The 23,553-nt window shown below is 37.0% G+C and overlaps 1 protein-coding gene across 4 annotated transcripts in view; it reads right to left on the reverse strand.

Moving 5' to 3' along the window:
* The window catches only part of LOC113497210 (nesprin-1-like), a 180,878-nt gene that overhangs the window by 21,075 nt on the left and 136,250 nt on the right, over nt 1-23,553 (reverse strand). For 3 of the 4 annotated variants that reach the window (XM_026876639.1, XM_026876640.1, XM_026876637.1), the window contains 6 exons: nt 22,155-22,265; nt 17,495-17,677; nt 7,469-17,167; nt 7,186-7,386; nt 6,754-6,932; nt 6,370-6,496 (listed from right to left, as the gene is read on the reverse strand). In XM_026876639.1, the coding sequence (XP_026732440.1) occupies nt 6,370-6,496; nt 6,754-6,932; nt 7,186-7,386; nt 7,469-17,167; nt 17,495-17,677; nt 22,155-22,265 (10,500 nt within the window). The remainder of the gene's footprint in view (nt 1-6,369; nt 6,497-6,753; nt 6,933-7,185; nt 7,387-7,468; nt 17,168-17,494; nt 17,678-22,154; nt 22,266-23,553) is intronic. The other variant, XM_026876638.1, reaches the window with a different exon arrangement.

The raw sequence follows: 23,553 nt of genomic DNA on the forward strand, positions 1-23,553 counted from the left end.
TTCGATAAAAAGAATTATGTATTATTTACAAGATTTTGGAGATGCATAAATGTAATTTTTAGACTATAAAGTATTAATATTTAGGAACTAAATTTAGGCGATCTACGTTGCTTTATTTCCTAAGCAAAATAGTAAAAGTTTCAATTTTCGCAAGCCCTTATACCCTTCATTACGAGAATAGATAGGAACTATTGGAGATAACAGAAAATAGACCGTAACGTAATTAATTAAGTATGATAATCGTTTGTCACAGTCGTGGATGTTAGGTCATAGACCTGTCACTTTTTATGCACTATTTACATCCTTAACCCAGTTAACTTGAAGATAGAAGTTTTTCTTCTTGATAATGTAATTATATTAAGTTACGATGACGTCACAATGTAAGCGTTATTTACGTCGTAATTTCTACTTTATGTGAGCAAAATTATAGAAGAAAATAATGAAATTGTAGTTTCTAAATGAAAGGATTTTCAATCGCGTACTACCGGTAGTAGGTGGTAAGTAGGTGGTTTATAATATAAAAAGACTGATAAACTTTGTACCTTCTTTGAGAGCAGATATACCCAAAACTTTTTTTGACTTTTTTCTTTTAAATTATACGTGATTCAATTAGAAAATTAGAGTACTTCCATATATAGATCATATATTTATCTAACATCTATGACCCTTTAACATACGGTAAGTATAATGCGAATACTCCTAAATTGAGCTCAACTAGTACCGGATAAACCGTTCTACAAAACGTTTCCTCTTTCAGTAACATATCCGTTGATACTAGGGTTATTATGGACTTGCGAATTTGTAAACATATTTGTATATTCAATCACGTGTATTTATTGGGATAGGCCGACTAGTTTCGGACACAACTGAAGTCCTTAATAACTTAGTCTTTCATTAATCCTAAAGCGGCAAAAGGGACGTGAATTGACCATACTGATACACACTGGGTTCTATTTGAAGTATCAGATGTCTTTTCGATTATAAGATTGTTTAGAAATGTATTTATATGCACGCAAAACGTAAAGAACGCATGAGTAACGTACACGAATACTTTCGAGAAAACTTAGTATTTTAACGTTCTTGATATTAAAACTAAAACAACATAAATATAACTATTAAAACAACAAGGAAATATAACGGTAAATATTATTAATAATATAAATAAATATATTTTAGTATCGACTGCACCTATTCCCTAGTCGGGATGATGTCACATTGCGCTGTTAGGCTGTTACTCAGATTAAAATGAACTTTGTATTTAATAACTAATAAACTGAATATGGACTGGCTGTATTAGTGCATAATTTATTATCAGACTAGACTGTATGACGCCAGTGCTTTTGCTATAGCATTTCATTATAACAAGCTAGCTAGTTTGTAGGATATTGTTACTTGTTTCGGAATATAACTTTTCGATTATCACGTTTGTCACATATATAGGACTCTTTTAAACTCTTGAGAAGCATGGTCCTAGGATGCATCGTTTTCGTGACCTCGATTACTTTCTGTTTCTAATCAGACCACCAAAAATTTATCGGGAACTAAATTATCCCTTCAGATGAGAACTAGAGGAATTAGCAAAGAATGCCTCAGATTTAAAAAGTCCTTTGAATGCAAGCTGGAAATACCTTGAAATATTTTTATTTTCGTCTTATAGAGCCCTAAAGCATATACCCTAGCTCCTAAATACGCCCGAAGATTACCCACTGACCGAAATACATTTATCGCTAAAACTTTAATTTAACTCGTTACTCATTCAATCCAAATGCACTAAATAAAAGTAACCACTTTCGAGGGTATGCAAATATATGTAAATAAATCAAGTACCGTGAACAGATTATATTAATCTTATTCTCACCTCCTGAAGTGACATATTGACAGATAAATCACACTGCGGTCCCCTGACACATATCTCTTATCACTCCACTATAAAAACACATTAATATCGCACTTTTGACACTAACATGGCACCAATGAATGATTTACACAACACTGCACGGTTAAATACGCTTCGTTTCGTTAATTATTCATTATTGTTAACGCGCTAACGATGAACGGATAAAATAATTAAAATGTTTACCGGCTCCGCCGATTAAAATTGATTATTAATGATGTTTTTTTTTGTTTGGGGGTAGTTCTACCCTTTTTTTTTTTTAAATAAATATGTACTTATTGTAATCACTTATAATTCTACCTCTATTTTGCTCGTTAACGTTTATTTTTTAAATAAACATACGACATTCTTCATTAGAAATGTATTAGCGTCGGCTATCACTTAAATTCAATTTGATTTTGAATGCGGAATTCAAATTTCACAAATTTGGAACATCGCTCACAATGGAGTCACGGCCGCGTTCCAAGGTCGACATTGTATGCAGTTGGTGCTTTTATCGCCTAATGATCAAATGAAATTATGCACAGTCAACAACTTTAGCATTGTTTCACTCGACGAATGCGTGACCTTGGAGGTTATCGATTTTGACACTTCGGATTTTTGGGTTTTCGATTATTCGAGTTATGTTTCGTGTTTCGTTTGTTTTGCGCGAGTGTTACGCAGACGTCCTTCGGCGTGGACGTCCGCTGGGCGACTGGCTCGCGGTTGGCTGCTCGTATTATCACACACGTTATCAGCGCGATTTTATTATGACGTTCACAAAGTTTCACTTTATTAAATTGGCTTATCATACGTTTTTGCATTACAAGGCGCCACATTATAATAACTGGATTCCGAAACCACGTTTTCAGTTGATAAGCTTGAATTTTGGCGCGTTTTACGCGATGTGGAGAAAGTTAAATAACTGTTCGAGGGCTGGAGTATTTCTATTAGAACTTGTTAAAAAGTTTCAGATATTTAGTTTAACTTCGAAGTGTTCTTAATAAATTAGTTGACATTGGATTTGTTTTTGTCACGCGACCGTTATTTTACTCGTTAATCATACTGTTTATTATTAGAATACAAAACGTAAAGATAGTAATTGATGCTGCCCTAGAGGCATAGTTATAGGGATGTGTGTTTATTAAAACATGTGTTATTGAACTATAGTTTTTAAACTGCTATAAAAACATCGAGTTCACGTAGAACTCGTTCTTCTATCATTTGTGAAATTCTTCAAAAATACGCGTTTTGACCGTTAACGGTTCACGCAATGTTAGCGGTTCAAACACCGTTTGTTAACTCGAAAACATTCTTACGCTTACTCACTTGAACCAAGACATAAAAGGCGGATTTAAAGTTTACGCCAAAATGTAATGTTGAACTTAATCGTTGCACGAATGACTTGGAAATTTAAATCTCTTTTGAGATTATAAGAAAGTGTTTTTGGAAGAAAGTTACCTTTCATACCATTGCAGCAGATATTACTGTTGGTCTGTACGTTATAAAATGCATATTTGACCTGAAAAAATATTTCATCATTTATACTATTTTTTTTTGGCGGTTTGGTCCGAAATGTTCTGCGTCAACCAACATCCAAATTGAGCTAACATATGTATAAAACCAAGTATAGGTCAATTGCGAGTTGGACTCGCAACAGAAGAGAGTTCCGTACATACCTATGGTCTAAAGATAAATAAATCGTGCCAAACATTTTACGATCGTACATCATCTTGGAAAATATTAATTGTCATTATCACGCTATGAGATACCTTAAAAAACCGACTTACAAACAAACTCAGTTTTCGGTACGGATTAAATTACATGAGTGCGTTTCGTTCAGTCTTCCGAAACCCGGAAGGCAGTACGTAAACAAACGTGTGAACTACAGTTTGTCAGACACTGACTACGATATAACAGTACAAAAGGAAGATGTCAGACGTTCTCGTAGCGACCGATATCTTCCCAGGATTCATTTGGAACGATAATTATTTTGTTTTGAATACTTCTGTTTGTCTTTGTAATGATTTTGGTGGGAAACACAAAAATAAATCTAAAATTTTATTATTTTTGCCAAAAATATTTAACCGAAAAAACTAATAAAACAAAGAAATAACGGCACTCACTTCACAGCACTTACAAAACATGGATGTACGAGTATCACAGTTGGGCAGTCAATGTCAACTGCGCCAGCGCATGACATCATGCGTGGTTCACAACACGCCGTCTTTGGCAGCCGCCGTATATGCGTTAGACAGGCTGTCCGAACTACAGTTACCGGTTAAACGAAGCTTATTGTGACAGTGGCTGACTATGCCCCGTTTGTTGGGCGATGTTTTCCAGGTTAATATTAAGACACTACAGATGGTGTAGCTTCTTCTTGGGATCAGAATTTAAAAGTACATCCTAATATTAGCACCTTATAACATGACACAGCACCAGAAACGTCACAGTCACAGTTTTATATCTTTTGTAATATGAGCAATGATTTCGATTTTTTTTAATTTCAGTTTACATGGATTATTAAAACGTGGTCTTTTAAACTGAGTTCTGGCACAAGACTTGAGGATTATTTACATTGCTCTGAAGAATGAGGTCAAAAACTTTGTCAATCAGTTTTAACTCACCATTACTTTAATCACAAGTTCTGTTCGAAAAATGTTTACTAATATTTTTTATCATTCTTTTTAATTTATTTACGCTAGGATTTATTTAATATTTAATTTGTTAATTTTTTCTCGCTATTTCACAATTCGCTGATTTAACGAGCGATTAAACATTAAATGGTGCAACCGAATAGTGCTGTACCGTGCAGATTTTATAATATCGATTATTGCGGCCGTTCGTAAATGATATTTAGTCATCATAATATTTGAAATCAATTTGACACGGATTTAAGATTCTTGTGCAGTTATATTAATAGTAAACATTTAGACGGAACAAATAATTTTGTGGACCATGCGAATTGATATTTGCATGACTTTCTTTCTTTTAGCTTTTTACAACGCGAAAATAATTCGCTTCTGCCAATTAAAAAAGATTTTAATTTTAGCAACGAGACATTTTAGTACCTACTATTCTAAGAGCATTTTTTATTATTTTTAACCGACTTCGAAAAGGAGGAGTTTCTCAATTCGTCTGTATTTTTGGATGTTACGTCAGAACTTCAGATTTTATCGACTTTTTGTCATTTACCGTGAACTAGCTATAATTTGATCTCCTAAACATCAGCAATTTTGGATCAATAGTTTATATTTGAAATTGGTCAAATATATATATATAACAAAGTAATCCCTATATTATATTAACAAAGTAATCCCTATGTATTAAATTTGCATACAAATATTTAGCTCCAATGCTAAAAGTATAGTTGTGGTACATAAAAACATTTCGGGGCAATGTATTATTCCGAGAGCAAAGACCTATACAAACAAAAAGCAGGCAAGTCCACCGCGCCCACTCGCTAATTGCATACTCAACATACCTACTGAATAATTATAGAGGTTTATTAAATATGACTATTACTTGCTACGTAATACGTTAATATGATATTAGCGCCTAGTGGTTTCTTAGGTTTACGCGAATGTTAGACATTGAAATAAAACTGCTTTGCCGGATTTTATCGCAGTTTATTTTTAGGGAGACCGACTGCCCGTGACCATGATACCTGCAAAGGTGTCGAAACGTCAGAAACTAAAATCTAAAATTAAATCGCGATAAAATCCGTAAAGGTTGTTTCATTTCCATTATCCTAGTTAAATTTTCTGTATATTAAGTTTCATCTGAATCCGTTCAGTGGTTTTTGCGTGAAAGAGTAGCAAACATTCATAGATAGCATACAAACTTTCACGTTTATAATATTAGCAGGACTTTGCAATTCGTCTCTACATTTCACATGTAAAAAAATAAAGACAAATGCCGACTGTTTTAACCGTCGTATTTGAGCACGCCCGATAATCATATTTTATTATCTACAAATACGTTATTCGCGAACTTCGAACCTAATCCATTATGTCTAGGTGCGGTCAGTTCGCGTGACCGACGGCCGTGAGTTCGACGCTTGTTTGCGGACTTTATTGATCTTCGTGTTATGTGTGAGGTAAATACGTTCGGTATGTGAAAGTATTTACTCAGGCATCTATTTTTGCAAATTAATTTAGTTAGAGTAAACTTAATTAACATTTTTATATTAAGTAAATCAATTTTGGAACCAATGCGACTACCTGTTTAACCTTACATTGAACCCGTACACGCATACTAAAAAGGAAAGAACTCGTTGAAAAAAGAAATATGTCCTTACACTAGTATTATCCAAACTCTGCCATGTATTTAAGAGAGATACACAAACAAATAATTTCAGTAAAGTAAAAAATAATTCTAATCAAGTTCCCTTACTCCTTGACAAATCTGACCTGGGTTTAACGTAACTAGTAGTAGTATGACACTTCGTTACGATATGTGCTCTTGTATTATATCTATATGCTAAGTGTAGGTACCTGTGCAGTCTGCGGCGCGTCCCCAGGCCGCAGCGCGTGGAGGTGCGCCTCCTGGAAGTCGGCGAAGGCGCGCACTGCCGCCGCCGCCTCGCGGTAACGCTTCCAAAGCTCTACCGCTGCGGCGTACCTGTGAAACACATCTTGTTAGTAATAAGTACTTAATAATGAATGTGCAAGGAGTATAAGGACCCCAAACTGAATGACTATCACAGAAATTCAGGATGTTTTATGAAATTGTTTAAATTATTCTTATGTGGAAGATATAGTCTCGTCACAAAAACATTATACAAATGTAACTAAAAACAAAGGACGCCGTAAAAAAATCAAAAATAGCCGTAACGTCTAGACTTGAAAGTTGATAAAGTAGGTATTCGTGTAACTTACTTCTCGCACAGCTGATTGAGATTGGTGCAAGTGTGTTCGTAGGCAGCAGCGGCGTCGTCAAGCTCCCGCCGGAGGCTGGCTGCCACGGATGGCTCGGTGGAGGCTTCCAGCGGAGCGGCCGCGGCTGACAGCTCGCCCACCAGCTCCCCGCTGCGACGCGAGAGCGATTCGCTCAAGGTCTGAAGAAAGGGTAATTCATTAAAATCAGGACATCATTTGAGAAAAAGTCATGCTGTGTAGTAAAGACCACTTTAAAAATGTTTTTACCAATATGTAAAACCTTTTTAGTGCACGAGATCATGACCCGTCGACTAGTGACATAAATGTTTATATTTTTTTTTTGTCACTAATAAATCAGTTATTAGTCTACGGTCAAGATGATATAAATACTGCAATTTAAAGTTAAAATATCTAGTAAAAATAATCCCTTACCTCAAGTTTCTCAGTAGCCTTCAACAGCCTATCATAGTCCACTTGTCCCTGGACCGTGAGCAATTCTACCAGGTAGTCGGCCTCGCGCACTGCCCCTTGCACCAGTTCCAGCTGACGCTCGAACCGCCTCCATAGCTGAAGTTTAGCCCGAAGACGACTGCTGAGATCACTGCATGCAGCTTCTAGTTCCGCGTGAGTCTCCTACAAGTGAAAGTTTATTATTAATATAGAATTAGGTTTTGGCAACCAATACTTAAAAAAATGCTATAAGTGAATAACGTACCTGTAAAGCTGAAATGTCTCTCTCCACACCAGTAGGCGACACGACAACACGCAGACTAATAGGTAGTGTGTGCAGGTCTTGCCGCAGAGCGAGGATATCTCGCCACTGCAGCGCCAGTTCCTCAATCAGTTTGTCGCAGTTCTCCGAAGCTCGCTCCACGACGTCGCTGCCCAGCCGTTCAGCAGCTTCACATTCTTCTAAAGTTAAGCGAGCTCTTCGTTGACTCTTCTGGCATCTCAAGATACCAGCCTGCACCTGTACTATCTTCTCCTTCAAGAGCATGCTACGTTCAAGCTCTTCGGATATCTGGTCATCGAGTATGCCAGATTGATTCAATAAAGCACCGAGGCGCTCGGATTCGGCAGTTGGCAACAGACTCAATCTTCCTAATTCGTTCTGAATCCTATCGATACGACCAGTCATCACTTGAAGTCGCTCAATGTATAAATTGAGTTCGTCATCGCTCTTAATGACACCTTTGAGACTTTCCAAAGAGGCGCGAAGTTCTCTTAGTTCTTCTTCCAGAATGTTAAGCTTTTCTCCTGACGATACGTCGCGATCAGAAATATTCTGTATGGCTGTTGAATGAATATTGTCAATCTTAGAGGCTAAATCACTCCATTTGTCTTCGATCTTTGAGAAGAACTGTCGCTGCACCATTTCATCAGATACTGGAAGGATCTCTAGAGCTTTCTCAAATTGTACTCCTGAATCCGTTTTCAAGTTGTTATGCACTTCATGCTGTGCCTTCAGTTCCCAGAATCTTCTGAGATTGCCAGTAGTTGTAATGTTTTCTGGAGTAATGAATTCAAGCTCCCTGTTAGCAATCTTCATCCATCCTTCAATTTTGTCAATAAGGAGGTCGTAAGTAACCCAGTTTTCTTTGAATGCAGTCAGTCTTGTGAGCCTAGAATCGACGTCTTCTTGCAATTTCAACAGTGTGTCCAGTGCTACTGAACATTCCGTCTCCAAACCAGAGCACACGATTAAGTTTTGTAAGCTCTCAGTAATAGACAATAGACGTAGCATTTTAGCGTAGTGGTGAGATACATCTAAGCTGATAGACTGATATAAATTAATGTATTGTTCATGATCTCGTGAAGTGACATTGCTCAGGTCTGGTACTCTTTGTTGAGCTACTACAAGCCACTGCAACTCCTCTTTCATGCCATGCTGAAGAAGTGTCCATCTCGAGGCGGCTAAGGTCATTTGTTGTGCTCGGCTCGCTGCCCTGTCAATTATAACTGTAGCTCTGTCATGTAGTGAATTATGGAGGGATGAATACTTAGCCCTTGTTTCACTATCTAGGTTATCTTCTAATGATTCTAGAATGGCTCGGCAGTGGCTAAGGTTGACGAAGAATGTTCTGTGTTTTTGTATTTCTTCATGTAGATGATCTAAGTCTGATACAATTATCTTTCCATCAAGCAGAGCTTCAGCTACATCAGTTATTTGACCAAAGTCTTGTAGTGTTTGTTCATATTCTTCAGCTAATGAAGCCAGTTGAAGAAGTCTATCTCTTTCTGTTGTTATCGCGTTGTCTACTTGTTTCGTGTCGTCATCAGCGTTGTAAAGTTTTGTTGGACACTCTCGCTTAGGATTGGCTTCGATGAGACTGCGACACCTCTTAAACATTTTTCTGATACTTTCGACGTTCTCCAAGTTGGTGGTTTCAATTTTATCCAGCTTTTCTAACTTCTGTTGGGTTGGCATTTCTGATAGAATTATATCATCTAATGTGTTCTTGACAGTTTCAACAGAATCACTTAATATTTCAGTGTCTTCTAAGAACTTGATCCATTCTTTCTCGACTTCTTCTACTTTGACCGAGCTTTGACTACTCAAAGTATTAACTGCATTCACTTGACGCGTTAATGTTTCGATCAAAGTAATTATTTCTTCGTTCACTTCAGTTACTTCAATGATGTGTTTAAGATTCTGCACATGGTTTTTAAGTGAGTTTAGACGCTCTGTGTCTTCTGTCGTACTGACGCCACTTACTGTTTGTCTTTGAATCTTGTATTGTATTTCCTCTAACCAAACAGAAATAGTTTCTATGACAATGATCACACTCCTTTCTGTTCTAGTTGGGTCGTTTGTTTCGATGGCATTCTTAACTTCATCCAATTCTTTGTTGACGACAAGATTATAGGAATTTTCAACTGATGGCTCCAATAGAGCAACTGTCATTGAGTCATCAGGAATATTCTTTTGTGGCTCTGATACTGATTGTGTTCGTTTTTCAAGGGCATCTAGTAGTCTAGCCTTTTCTGATTTTTGTGGTATGATGCTCTTACTAGGCGATGGCGATTTAGATTTGGATCGTTGTACTACGTCAGAATAAGTTAGTTTGTGATGAGTTTGCTTAGACATCATTGGGCTAGCCAACTGGGAAATACCCTCATCTATTGAAGAAGCATCTTTTAAAGAGAAGTCTTCACTAGACGGCGTAACTGATTGAGAAAGTTCGGTGTTAATAGGATCTGATAAACTCTCAGGAGATTGCAAAAGAGGCGATTCTGTTTTCTTTTTCGATTTTCGTTTCTTTTGTTTATATTTATCACCTAAAATGGATTGAGGAGGTTCTTCGAATGAACGTTCACTCTCAATGAAGTCTGTAGTAGCTTGTGGGATAGAAATTTGAGCTCTAAGATGCACTTCGTACGGTTCATCGGTTGATGTCGAAATGGATTCTTCGGAATAATCTCTCGGGGATGTTTGTTGAGTACTGTCAATTGTAACGAGTTCTTTTCTGACTACATCGAGTATCGGTACAGCTACAGGTTCTGGCACAGGTACAGGAGCGGATTCCACAATGGGTTCTCTTGGAGAAGTCTGTTGTGAACTGTCTACCGTGATGATCTCCTGTTTAATAGGTTCGACGACTTGTTCAACTTTAACCTCTGGTTCAGGCTCCGGCGGCGATGGTGGCGCTTGTTTCACAATTGGTGATGGTGCTTTCACTTCCTCTGCTACCGGCTCTGGTTCAGGTTCCCGTGGTGTAGTTTGCTGAGAACTATCAACTGTTACGGTTTCTTTAAGTTCCAATGCAGGTACTTGAACTTCTTCCCTTGGAGTTGTTTGCTGAGTACTGTCAACCGTAATAACTTCTTTCTTGATTTCAAGTAATGGTAGTGAGGGAAGACTGGGATCCTCGGGTTCTACCTCTTTGACTGGCTCGGGTTCTGGTGTGTCTGACTGAGTAAAAGTACTCACCAGGGGTACTTCAGGTGTTTGCATGCTGATCTCCGCCATTTCTTTTTCTTTCACAGGGGTAGTTGACGTCCCTTGCTCCGAAATCTCTTGGTTAACAGTTTGAATATCGGTTTCAGTTGTTTCCACAAGAATTTCAGTACTCTTTTCATCTTTTTGTACTTCAGGTAACGGAGAGGTCTGCATTTCTCTAGATTCTGTTACAACTTCAGGTGTTATTGATTTTTGTTCAATAACAACCGGTTCTTCAACGACTGGTGAAGTCTGAGAGAACTTCTCTTCAGGAGTACTTATGTCATGTGGTATGACCTGAGTTGTAGCTTCAAGTTGAACGATTTTCTCAGGAGTCTCTGATCTGCTTGTTTGTATCTCCGTGTCTGACATGATTTTCTCCACAACAGTTGTAACTTCTTCAATAGTTTGCGTGTGAGCTTCTTTGTCTTCGACTGGTGTTGTTTGCGTAATTACTTCACTTACAGATGTGGGTGTAGTTTGTAATTCAATGTCAGATGTCTCAGGTCTTGATATTTCTTCAATTGGTTCTGTTTCCTCTGGCGATGTCTGAATCGAATATTCTTGTGTAGCGATTTCCTCAACAACTGGTACTGGGAATGTAAGTATAGTTCCCACTTCATGTTTTGCAGTCTCTGGACTACTTTGTACACACTCTTCTACAATTTTGACCGTAGTGATATTAGAAGTCTCACTAATAGTATGATACGATTCTTCTCTCGGTGAAGAAGCCACCACTTCAGTTCCAATTTTTGGGCTTTCAGGTTTGACTTCAGGTTCCTCAATGGCTTTTGGTTCAACCTCAGGTTCTGACGGCGACTGGGCCGTTTCGACTAGAACCTTCTTCTTTCGCTTTTTGGATTTTCCTTTATTAGTAGTTTCCAGCATTTCTATTGGTGTTGTCACTGTTGTATCTTCAGTTTCAGTAGTAGCCATCTTGGGATACGTCGTCTCCTCGCTGACGGCGTGAGGTCGGCGTTTCTTTTGTTTTTTCTTACCTGGTGATGGCACAGGTCCTAAAGATAAATCTTCAGCCTCGTACCCTTGTTCCTCTGAGAGAGTGAGAGATTCGGACTCAACGTAGGAATCTTCAATTTCTGGTTCTATGGCTTGCATAACTTGTACTTCTGGCTCTGAAATAGCCTCTTGTTGCGGCGTTTCAACTTTTTCAGGTGTAGCAGATTTCACAACTTCTATGACAGGCTCCTCGGATACAGTTTCAGAAACCATTGGTTCTGGAGACTTTATTTCTTTCTTTTCTTCGAGGATAGGTTCCGCGGGACTTTCTTGCGAAACTGTTGGTTCTAGTATCTCTTCTGTCGGTTTAGGCGACTCGTGTTTAGGTGAAGTTGGGAGCTCCACGTAGTGACTAAGTGAAGAGCTATCAGTGTCAGCAATACTTTTATCAGTTTCGATAGACTCACTGGCCGAAGAACTGCCCTTATGCTTCTTCTTCTTCTTGCTTTTCTTTTCTTTAACTGATTCAGGTGGTGTTATTTCTGGTTTTGTCTCCTCTAGAACCGCTTCCACAATCGGAGCTTTACTGATTTCTTTAGTTATATTGACTTCACTCGGCAAAACAACTTCTATGTCTTTCTTGACAACTATAGGTTCTGCCTCAAAATGTTCAACCTTTAAGTCAAATTGTACTTTAGGCTCCACCTTTTTAGGCTCCCTAGTTTTTGTCAATGACAAGGAAATATCAACCGATTGCTCAAGTTTGTCAGACTGAGAAGTTTGCGTCTCAGGTTTGTAACTTCGCAGATCAGTATCAATTCTTTCTGATTGTAATAACATAGACACATCATACTTACTATCTGATTTCTTAGAAGTAGGTTCCATGGGCCCAACAAAGTCTGTCGTTTGTGAGGGAACATCTTGTTTTTCAGGTTTATCAAATGCCATTAGAAGTTTATTGACGCTGTCTGAAGACCCTTGAACTTGGGGTTCGAACTGTCTTATGTAGGACATTTCAGGTGACTCAGGTGTTTTTGTTATGTCAGATTCCGAAATAACTGTTCCGATTTTTAGTGGTTCTACTTCGACCGTCGATTGTATTGGTGCCTTTTCAGTAGTTACTTCACTTGTAATCTTTTTGGCTTCAGTCGCAAAAGTTTCAGATTCAGATGTCGGTAGTTGTTCATATTTTTCAGAGCCTTCTTTAATGATTAACTCCTTCGTAAGTTCAATAACACCTATTTGTGGTTGTTTCACACTTGTGCTATATAAAAAGTGGTCCTCACCGCTAATAGGTTTGTCTTCTGAAATAGGGGCTGCTGGCTGTTCTGCGTCTTTAACCTCTTCAATTGCCAGTTTTTCAGATGTTTCAGGTTCAGCGATGTCATGTTCATCACCTTTTACACCCGTTATTTTTTGTTCCTTTATAGAAATATAAACTGTCGACTTCTCATCGGGCTTTTGCATAATATCGCTGTCAATATGTGTTGTTACCGTAGTAACTTCTTTATGAATAGATTGAGGAGTGTCATCACCAAAAACTGGTTCTGGTTTATCTGAGACAGTCAATTCTTTAGCTTGCTTCGTTTTTGGAAGTTCAGAGGGAATAACTTTGTTTAATTCAGTACTCTTTGTTTCAGAAAGAGTTTCCGGTTCACGAGTTTTAGTCTGTGTAATTTCAATATGATCTGGCTTTTCGGTAACATCAGGCGTCTTTTCTGGGGATCCAACAAGTTCTTGTTTCTTAATGGGCACAATTGGTATTTTAGAGACAACGGTGTGATCAATCTCGGTACCAATGAAACTTTTGGTAAGATCTAATAGATCAGAACCTGTGGGAGCTACAGTTGTTGGGCTAGCCGGAGTAACGCTTGTAACTTCCAAAGCTTGAGCGACTTCTGGTTTAGGCTCCGGCATTTCTTCAGTTATTAGGGTAGTTTGAGGTTCTAATTCTACTGTTTCTTTAACGATTGTAGCTGTTTTAATTTCTACCACCTCCTTACTATCTGTTGCATGACCAGCTTCGTCTGAAGCAGTAAATTTAACTTCATCTACCTTTGCGGGTGAGACACGGGTAGCAAGGTTTTCCTTTTCTGAAATCGGGTCTTTAGTTGCATCTTTAGGTGTTTCAACTGTTTCCGTTATTTGTTCAAATGGAGCAATTATAGCCTCTTTGACCTTAGGGTCTTCGCTCTTTAAAACGATAGGTTTCATCTGGAGATCAGCTTTTAAAGAATCGTCCTTTGTAGGTCGTTCTACAGATTTCACTGGCTCGGATGTGAGTGAGACTGGAGTTTCCGATTTTATTTCTTTTGGTTTCTGTTGCGTTTTCGTTGGCGATGCTGGTATTTTAGAAATAAATGAATGATCGATTTCACTTCCAATCAAACTTTTTGTGATGTCAATAACAGAAGTATCTTTAAATCCATTTGTATGAGGAGTTTCAGTCAGTAAGGATTCTGTTTCGGTGATGATGAGTTTGTCGTGACCTTGAGTGATAGTGCTGGTTTTCGTTGTTTTGGTAGTGACGGCAGAAACACTTATATGAGGTTCCGTAGTTTGAATAGTTTCCTGAATCATTTGCATCGCTGCATCAGCTTGTTTGCTTTCTTCTTCAGGTTGATTCTTTTTATCTTTGGGTACGTCAGCTATTTTAAGTACTGGAGTAGGTATTTGTTCTGGTGAGCTAACAACTGTCTCAGTTTCTTTTTGAGGAACCTCAGTTGGCGTTCCCTCAGATGTTTCACTTGGTCTCGATTTTGATGAGTAATGTATTTCACTACCAATCAGGCTTTTTGTGACATCCTTAACGCTCGTTTCTTTTTGTGAGATAGATGTTGCCGTTGTAAAATCAGTCACTTCAGTAGTTTTGAAAACATCTGGTTCCTCAGAAATTGTAGATGTTATTGTAGGCTCAGGGGTCACTTTGGTTTCTTTGACGATTATTGTCGATACTTTTTGATCACCCGGTAAAGTGTCAGGAACCCTTGCTGAGGTTACTTTAATAGTTTGTGTGATTTCTGGCTTTTGTGGCAGTGATAAAGAAATAGTGTCTTTTTCAGCTGGAATCACTGTGACTGTTGTTGATTTGGTGATTATGGGTAGATCATCCTTTACGTCCTCTTGAATGATTTCCATTACATCTGGTTTGCTTAGTTTCAAATCAATCTCAGCGGTCATGGTGGAATCAGGAAGGTACTCATCGTCTGGCTCTTCGACAATTTGTTCGACAACATGTTCTTTACCGTCAATGATCTGCACCTGTTTGATAATTCTAATTCGTTTTGTCTTTACGCCCTCTGTTTGTATACTGTGCGATACGTGAGGTTCTTCCTCAATTACTTCTACGTCGTCAGGTTCTTCAATAACTTCTTCAGTGACGTGTTCCTTTCCATCAATAATTTGTATATGTTTAATGATGCGTCTTCTTGTTCTTGTAATCTTTCTAGTTACCTTCTGTACTACCGTAGCAATATTTGTTGAAGAAGATTCAAATGTTTGGTGTTGCGTTCCCTCAGTTACAAACGTCGTCAGCCCTTCATGTGGTTCTTGAACAATGTATGTAGTTTCATCTGGTTCTTGGATTTCCACATCACCGGGTACGACTTCATAGGTTTCTGACACTGTTACAGTTTTATGAGGAGAAGTCTCGCGTTCTTGAGATGTGCGTGTAATTGTTTGAGATTTTTTGTAAACGTCACTCTCTTTCTGAATGAACTCTTGCATCATTTTCTCTAGTTGTTGAGCTTGTGTAAGCTCCACTGGAGACTGAGTAGGTTCATTTTGATCTTTAGTTTGTTCGTCACCACTCTTAGGTTTTTCATCAGGAGTTTCGTCTGTTGGTTTGTCATCTTCTGGTTTATCATCTCCAGGTTTTTGATCTTTCGATGAATCACTACCACCTCCAGGAGGTAAAGCAGGGCGATCATGTTTACCATGGTCATCATCTTCTTCAACTGTTGGTGGAACATCACCTCTCTCTCCCACGTTAATGGATATTCTTGGGATTTGTTCTTCTACCACTTGAACATCGTCAGGTTCTTCTACAATTTCTTCAGTCACATGTTCCTTGCCATCAATGATAACAACACGGCGAATAATACGTCTGCGCGTTTTAACTATTCTCTTTGTAACTTGCTGAACCACAGCTGTTACACTGGACGTAGAGGTCTGAACTTGTGGCAATTCTTGGCCTTCAGCAAGAAGAAGGATCTCTTCTGGTTTCATATCCTTTTGCATGGTGATTACCATATCAGGCTTAGATGTAAACTCTTGTATAGAAACATCGCCACCTGGCAAGCTTGATATTATCTGACCTTCACATGTTTGATACCGAATATGCTGGATGCCACCTTCTTCTAAAGTGGTTGAGGTTCCGCCTTTTTCATCTCTAATAGCTATTTGAGAGAAAGCATGGTCAAGAGGAATGTCTCCTGATAGAATATGAGATTCATGTTGTTGACTTTGAAGAACCTGTTGTCTGGTTACCAATGTTTTTCGGACCTTCTTGACGATAATCCTCCTTGTGCCGTCAGCATCAACAACAACTTCCGTGGTTGTCTCGTCCGGTTCTACCATAACTGTCTCAAATGATTGAGGCATGCTGTGTGTTATGTTTAATTGTGAATCTTTCCTAAACTGATCATCTCTGTAGTTAGCATCGACAAGAAGAGACTTTTCATCAACTTTATAGTCCCTCACAACTGGTCTGCTAGCAATTTCAATTGTTTCATGACCACCTTCAGAGATAGTTTGTCGGACTTGAATATTTTCAAGGATTTCTTTTGGTTCAGAGTATGGTTCACTAGTCTGTACTTCTACTTCCATTGGAGGAGCACATGTTATAGATACATCATGAGTGGCTATGACATCTGGTTGGCATATCACAGATTTATCAGACACTGACGGAGGTTCTGACATTAAGCTTTTACCTGTTTGTGTTTCAATAGCCACAGTTTCTTTTACAATTTGGACTTGCACAGGTTCTGCCTTTTCTATACTTTCTTTTACCGTTGTTTCCTTAATGCTAACTTCGACAGATGGTTCTTTAACTTCCTTAATAATTTCGACTTCCCTTGGTGAAACCACTTCCTCAGGCATTGACGTTGAGTCGATCGTCCTATCCGTCTGTGAGATATCATCCTCTGCGATTTCATGTGCCGACCTAATATGGAGCAGCACTTGTCTTAACCTCTCTATTTCTATAATGACTAGATGTCTTGTTTCTTCCAACGCCTTCTGCATTGCATTCAATTTCACTCTCAATGACTGACTAGATTCATCCTCACTTATCACAGTTATAGACTTTAATATAATCTCATATTCCTCATACTCTCTTATGTACCGTTCGTAGATTTCAATGTATCTAACAATATTCTCCTCCACGATAGCTTCAGACTGTATTGTGGACTCCTTTAGACCATTATTGATAGCCTCGAGCCATTTATCCAGTTTGGAAATTTTCTCTTTTTGCTCTTCAATCTCTTTAGCTTGTTTAGCTAATTGCACTTTGGCTTCCTGAAAATAGAAATAAAAACATCAGTTTCCATAATGAAGAATTGTTTAATATACTTTTAAACATGCTGAACTAAATACTCTACGCACGAGTTTGGTAAGGGTAAACAAAAAAAATAAATTTAATTAATACAAAACACTATTATGCAGCGGAGATTATTTTTGGTAATTATATATAGGAGAATTGAATGCACCTTGGTTAATATTTGTAAACTAAAAGTGACCGCATCACTTACGACTAAGATGCAATTTTCAACTCAATATTAATTTAGAGACAAGATGATACATGTACATCAAGCACAGCAAAAATAGAGATAAAATCAATGTTACCTTTCTTACCTGGATGATGTTCAGTCCTTCCCGCGCTTGCACCAGCAGCTTCACGATCCTGGCCTTCATGACGACCAGCTCCTTCACCAGCGCCTGCACCTCCTGCTCCTGCCGGTACTCCATGACCTTCGTCTCCAGCAGGTCTGCCGCCTCGTCGCACTTGACTAGAACTTCAATGCCCTCCTGAAAAGTTTGGATTTTGGTTGGATTATTATTTTTGTTCCTTCGATACCAACTTATTTTTTGTAAGATTTGAAAAAAAAAATCTTTTGTAACGCATATTTAAAGAAAAACTAAAAGAAAAGAAAGAGACTAAAAAATAAAGAGAACACAACGCTCGTCAAAGACCTCAAAAACATTTTTAAGATAAATTAAAGATGAAAATTGAACTGACTATTCATATTTTAAATACCGATCAGAACTGTTTAATTTGGTATGTTATTTTGATTATTGGTTTTAGTACAGAATCCCATATTTTAAGATATTGCACATACAAAATGTCTACATAGAGTTTAAAACAATTTAAATGTAGAAAAGATACGAGTCAAGTCCAATAAAAACACGTTTGTTTTTTAAACAATCAATGTTGGATTTATCGCGGATAAACATAATATAACCTACAAAACTACGTGTTTATACATTAAGAGCGACAGCAGGTGGCTCCGACTGGCTTTCAAATTGTGTGCCAATCAATTGAATCCTATTTTTAATTTAAATGCATACAACAAGAGAGATTCACGTACTATGTAGGTACATTGCCTACCTAAAATCTAAAAACATGGAAATACTCATGTGTAAAAAGCTGACTTATGACCTACTTATTTTCTTCCGCCTACGCATACAACTAAATAAAAATAGAAAATAACGATGACCTATTTAAAGTCAATTATTTATTATTATGTGTCTATTTAAAAGTAGATATGTAAGCATATTTATCAGCTGTCTCTATCTGTTACTCAAATAAAAGTACAAGTTGCAAGAACTGATATTACAACCTCGAATTAATTAAACTGCTGTTCTCACGAGACATAATGCATCATCACTTTCAGCTGTTTACCATCACAAACTGCATTATTAATTGATAAGACAAACCAAAAATAAACATGGCGACATTTTTCTAAGAAAAATTCTATTTCAAGACGTGATGTGTGCTGGAAAACGTGTGATTACTCACACGAATGGTGTCATAGTCTAATAAAATTAAAGTATACCTACAAATGTGTGTCATTGTATTCATAATTTCTGTGGGGCGAAAGAAATATCTTGGTTTAATTGTATTTTAGCCAGAGATATACAAATAGCTATATCAGATATATTTATTGCTATGAAAATTGTAATAGGAACCGTATTTAATAAGCAATTGCATTTATGACGAAGAGCTGTAGCGTCATATTTTTTTTAATTCTGCAACTTATTTTTCTTTCATAAGTAGTAATAATTTTTCATTTAAATTCATGAATAGAGGGTTTATCTCACAAGTTTTTACTTATCAGCAAAGTAAATAATATAATGGTTAGAGGTTCTAAAGGTTTACTCGTACTCACCTTTACATATCTCATTCACCATTTAGAATTGTATGAATCGCTTAACTATGCACTTTATAAACGAGGAAATAAATGAAAGAGCCGTTTTCTATTCTATGCATTCGAACCACGAAGGTCGAATGCAGTCACCAGCAGGTTACCAGGATTACATGGCCAATGACTCATTTACCTACTGCCCTATTCAAATGATGCACGGAATCCTAGAGTACGAGTTTAAAGAGAATTTTATGATTCAATAAAATTGTTTAACGATTAGCTGAATCAGTGGTATTGGCCTTTATACCTTTGATTTGCCAAAATGATATTATGTTGAAAGACGAAAATTTTAAATTAGGTATAACAGAGGACGCAAATAATTGTATATTTTCGGGAAATGTCTTACTAGTCTATACTGTTGTGTCACCCTAATAACCTAGTTGTACAGGTTACTCGGGCAGTCGAGCTATCTTAAAAACAGCTAAAACGGGTAAGTCTGGAAGCCAGCCCAAACGTAGCACATGAAAATCCTTGACAGAGATTGTGGAAAGCCTTGACAGAAGAATACACTTCAGTAATCTATTGGCAGCCAAGCTTATAAAGATGTTATTCCTCTTAAAATAAAAATGATTTAGCTGAGAGTATTTGGATGTGATATCATTGAATACATAAGAAACAAATCGGCATCTACTTTTGTGTTTGGGAATGATTGTGCCGTCATTGCTAAATTCGTTGATGGCTGATTTGTAACGTAGTACTAACTTTATCCGTGAATTAATTAAGAGATGATCTACGATCGTTATTTATCATTTATGTAATCAATTATTTACTCCTATATTTTTGGCTTGGGGCTGTTTTAGACTGGGCCCCGATTCTGCTATCTTACAATGGCCGATGAATGAATGGCTATTGGATTAAATTTGAAATTACTCCTATTCTCTTAAGGATTTTCCTACACAATTATTGAAATTTAATTGTATTGACCTTGAGTGTACCATCCCATACAAAATTTCCAATTATTGTGTAGGAAAAATACGAAAAGTGTCATTTTAAGCCAGTTTTCATTAATTCATCGGCCAGAATTGGGGCCCTGGTCAGTCGTACGGCAAGGTTTGACCAAAACATCACGGAAAGAAGAAGAATGAATACACTACTCTAGAAGCAGTATACGTATGTCATGTTTAAGTCCACTGGCTATTGGCTTTAAGGATAAAATAAATGTTTATTCACAATACGTGTGAAACATCAAACATTACGAGAACATGTTTGTACAACAATAAAACGATGTATCGACAATTAATGGTTACAATTGACAGTGAACTGTTTACTTGAATCGGAAGGTCGTACAAAAACATTAGTGTTGACCTTGACCTAACATCAAACTTTTAGGCTCGTCAAAAAGGCATTAATATATAATAATACATATTATAATAGTTAGCCCTTTATGATGTTTGTACGCAATGTTTACTACATATTTACAACTTGCGTGGGCTGATAAGTACCTACTCATAGTGTTGTAATGTCGTATCTTATCAAACAATACTTCACAATCAATAGTCAGTAATTAGTTTATGTTATTCAATAGATTTTAGAGTAAAGTATATCGAGTCTTCAAAAAATTAGGAATCGATGAAAGAAAATTACCTCATCAGCATCAATTACAAGTTTTATGACACACAAATTATATGGCTTTCTACTGATAAAAGAATTACCAAAATTGGTTCAGTAGATCCTTAGATTACCCCCAACACAAGCTTGTAAACCATACCTCTTAAAAATATTAATGGTATTATGGTAGATTTTATTTACAGGTCATAAACTTCGACACTAGTCTTCAATCTATTCGTACTTGGTTTATCTGAATAGCCTGATTCAGGTCCACACAGACACACAAAAGGCACATTGTATGTCACCCGTTCCACTTGATTAACGCACAATGCTTATCCCAAAGGGGATTCTTTTGAATAAAACATATATTGAACAGACTAGGATTGAATGTTATAAAATATCCGTATTTATAATTTTAATAGTTGATAATGTATTGGCAAGGTCTAACATAAGTTCTTATATTGTGTCTAAGCCATAAATTTAACTGATCTTGATCGAAGGAAAATATGCGAGATTTATTGATAAGTTTAATAAAGATTGCAAAATTATGTCGCCAATATTTCTGACCTATGAATACAAAAATTAAAATAATTTTTAGATGTCGTAAGAAAACTGTTAACTCCAAATGACTCAACTTCCAAAAGTATGTATTAAATACGTAAACAAATCAAATTACCCGTCACACAAAAACTGCTATCACAAAAACACTTCACTAGAACCAAAACACGAAATCGTTTCGATCGTAAAATATTTTCGTTTAAATTCGTATCGACTGCACTGCGTTCGTTCACTTACTAAAGCCCTGCAGAAGCCAAACACTAACAATTATTATTAACTCGGTGTCGTAACGCGCAGGTGACATCATTTTGTGAAACATCACAATATATGGACTAAATCACTGTCAAGGCCACTTTGGGAGAAAATATCTGCCACACCTACCACATCTTCCTAAAAAGAATTGTTGCAGTTGAAACGGGATGCCGCTCTACACCCTACTGTCTCCCTTCGTTTGAGAAAGGGAAATATTCCTCTAGGGCCAAATTTTCGCAGGTATTGTTACCGACGCTGACGTTTATAGAAAACAATGCACTTATCAGCCACGTTTCAAAGAGATACGAAAATAACTGAAGGTTCAATAGAAGTACTTAAAAGTGACTCAAGTAGTAATGGAATTTAATGCTTTGTCTATTCTGAAAAGTCTTTGTAAATATAATATCGTAAATTAACGACTAAGCGATAATTAATTAATACTGGAGTCTTTACCAGTAAATATGTCCATAAGATACTATCGATACGCGTAAAATATGAATTCGTGCCGCATTGTATTTAACTCCGTTGCGCGTTGGTTACATAATTAAATTCTAGTTTTGTTTATAAGGCAGCTAAAACGGGCAATTTCGAATAATGTTTGGTTAAAATCTACTCTAAACCAATTTATATCGAGATAGCGAGTCTATATTTAACTGCATCTACGTCAGTTGGGAATCGGGTCTGTTATTTTGATCGATGGAGTATATACAGTGGGGACTTACCCTGAGACCCTCCTCCATGGCTTCGAGACTCTCGTCAGGCAGGTCGGAGAGCCGAGTCTGCACATCCCTTATCTCTTCAAGCAGACTTTCTATATCGTTAGATAATTCGTCCTGAGAACACACGCTATTATTAGCAAAACACTCTTATTTACAGTAGAGATATGGAATCAAAAGATCTCGTTGCGTAATTCATAGGTTAAATTTTCCACACTAATTCCGAATAATAACAGTAGATTTAGAATCAGTTCATTGCTAAATCCACTTCGAACGTTCTGATGCTGAATATAAACAAAAACTATGCTAATAAACAAAAAATAACTAATTGAAACTCGTACATTGTACGAATGTGGTACCATTTCACTAGCAGACAGTGATATAAAATCTCTCAATCAACAAATGCATCCTGTAATACATCAAATAGTAAAACTACATGCATTATCTGTTCACGTGAGGAATAAATCAAGATTAAATACATCTCTGGTTCAAATAGTTTTGGGTTGAAGCCAAAACATAACTAACGCGTTCGCATACCCGTGAAAATGAACGCAGCTATTCAGTAACGCAACCACAAATTCATCGACAGTGGTATTTTGGAACATGAGTGCATCACCACAACTCATTTATGCCATTACATGAAAGCTTTTAAGTGTGACCTAGATCTTTACTCAAAAGAGTGGAAATTGTAACCATGAACAAAGGCAAAAAATTAAGAATTTTAAAATGTTCGATAATCTTTTGATTCCATATCCTCTAAAAATACGTAGGGTCAAACAGTCCAAGTGGTCATTCCGATGGACTACATGTTAGAAACACAATACAACATAGAAAATAAAAACAAATTAGTTCATAACAATAATGTTGGCATGACATGCGAAGTTTCTGAATATTTGCAAAACGGGTCTGTTACTGGACTATTGATAAAACAAAACAAGTCAGTCGTCGCCAAGTGTCCCGTACCGCAATCGAGTGATAAAGAAAATAATTGAAATGCCAATGTATTAATTAAAACAACAAAACATGACAATTTAGAATTTTTTCGAGGTTTAGAATTAAAAATTAATTTTGGGGGACTAAATTTTATTGATGTCAAAAATATCGCAGAAGACAATGCTTTCGCAATTTATAACGATAAAAAAGGAAATGTAAAGAAACACTGCTAAAAATGTAGTCCTCCAATATTGTATAGTTTATGTTAGCTTTATTTTGTCAATAGCAGCGTGGCGAAGCGTGTGGCATTCACACTGATAAGCGTTTGACAATTCGGTACGGAACACTTTGGATGAGGATAATCCACAACAAGTTCAATCTAATTTTGGAACAACTGGATGCTTCAACAATGCCAGGATATTTGAAACCATTCCAATAAAAAAATAATAATAATGGCATTCAATAATATTTT

This window comes from Trichoplusia ni, chromosome 9, assembly GCF_003590095.1.
Source record: "Trichoplusia ni isolate ovarian cell line Hi5 chromosome 9, tn1, whole genome shotgun sequence".
NCBI classification, from domain to species: domain Eukaryota; kingdom Metazoa; phylum Arthropoda; class Insecta; order Lepidoptera; family Noctuidae; genus Trichoplusia; species Trichoplusia ni.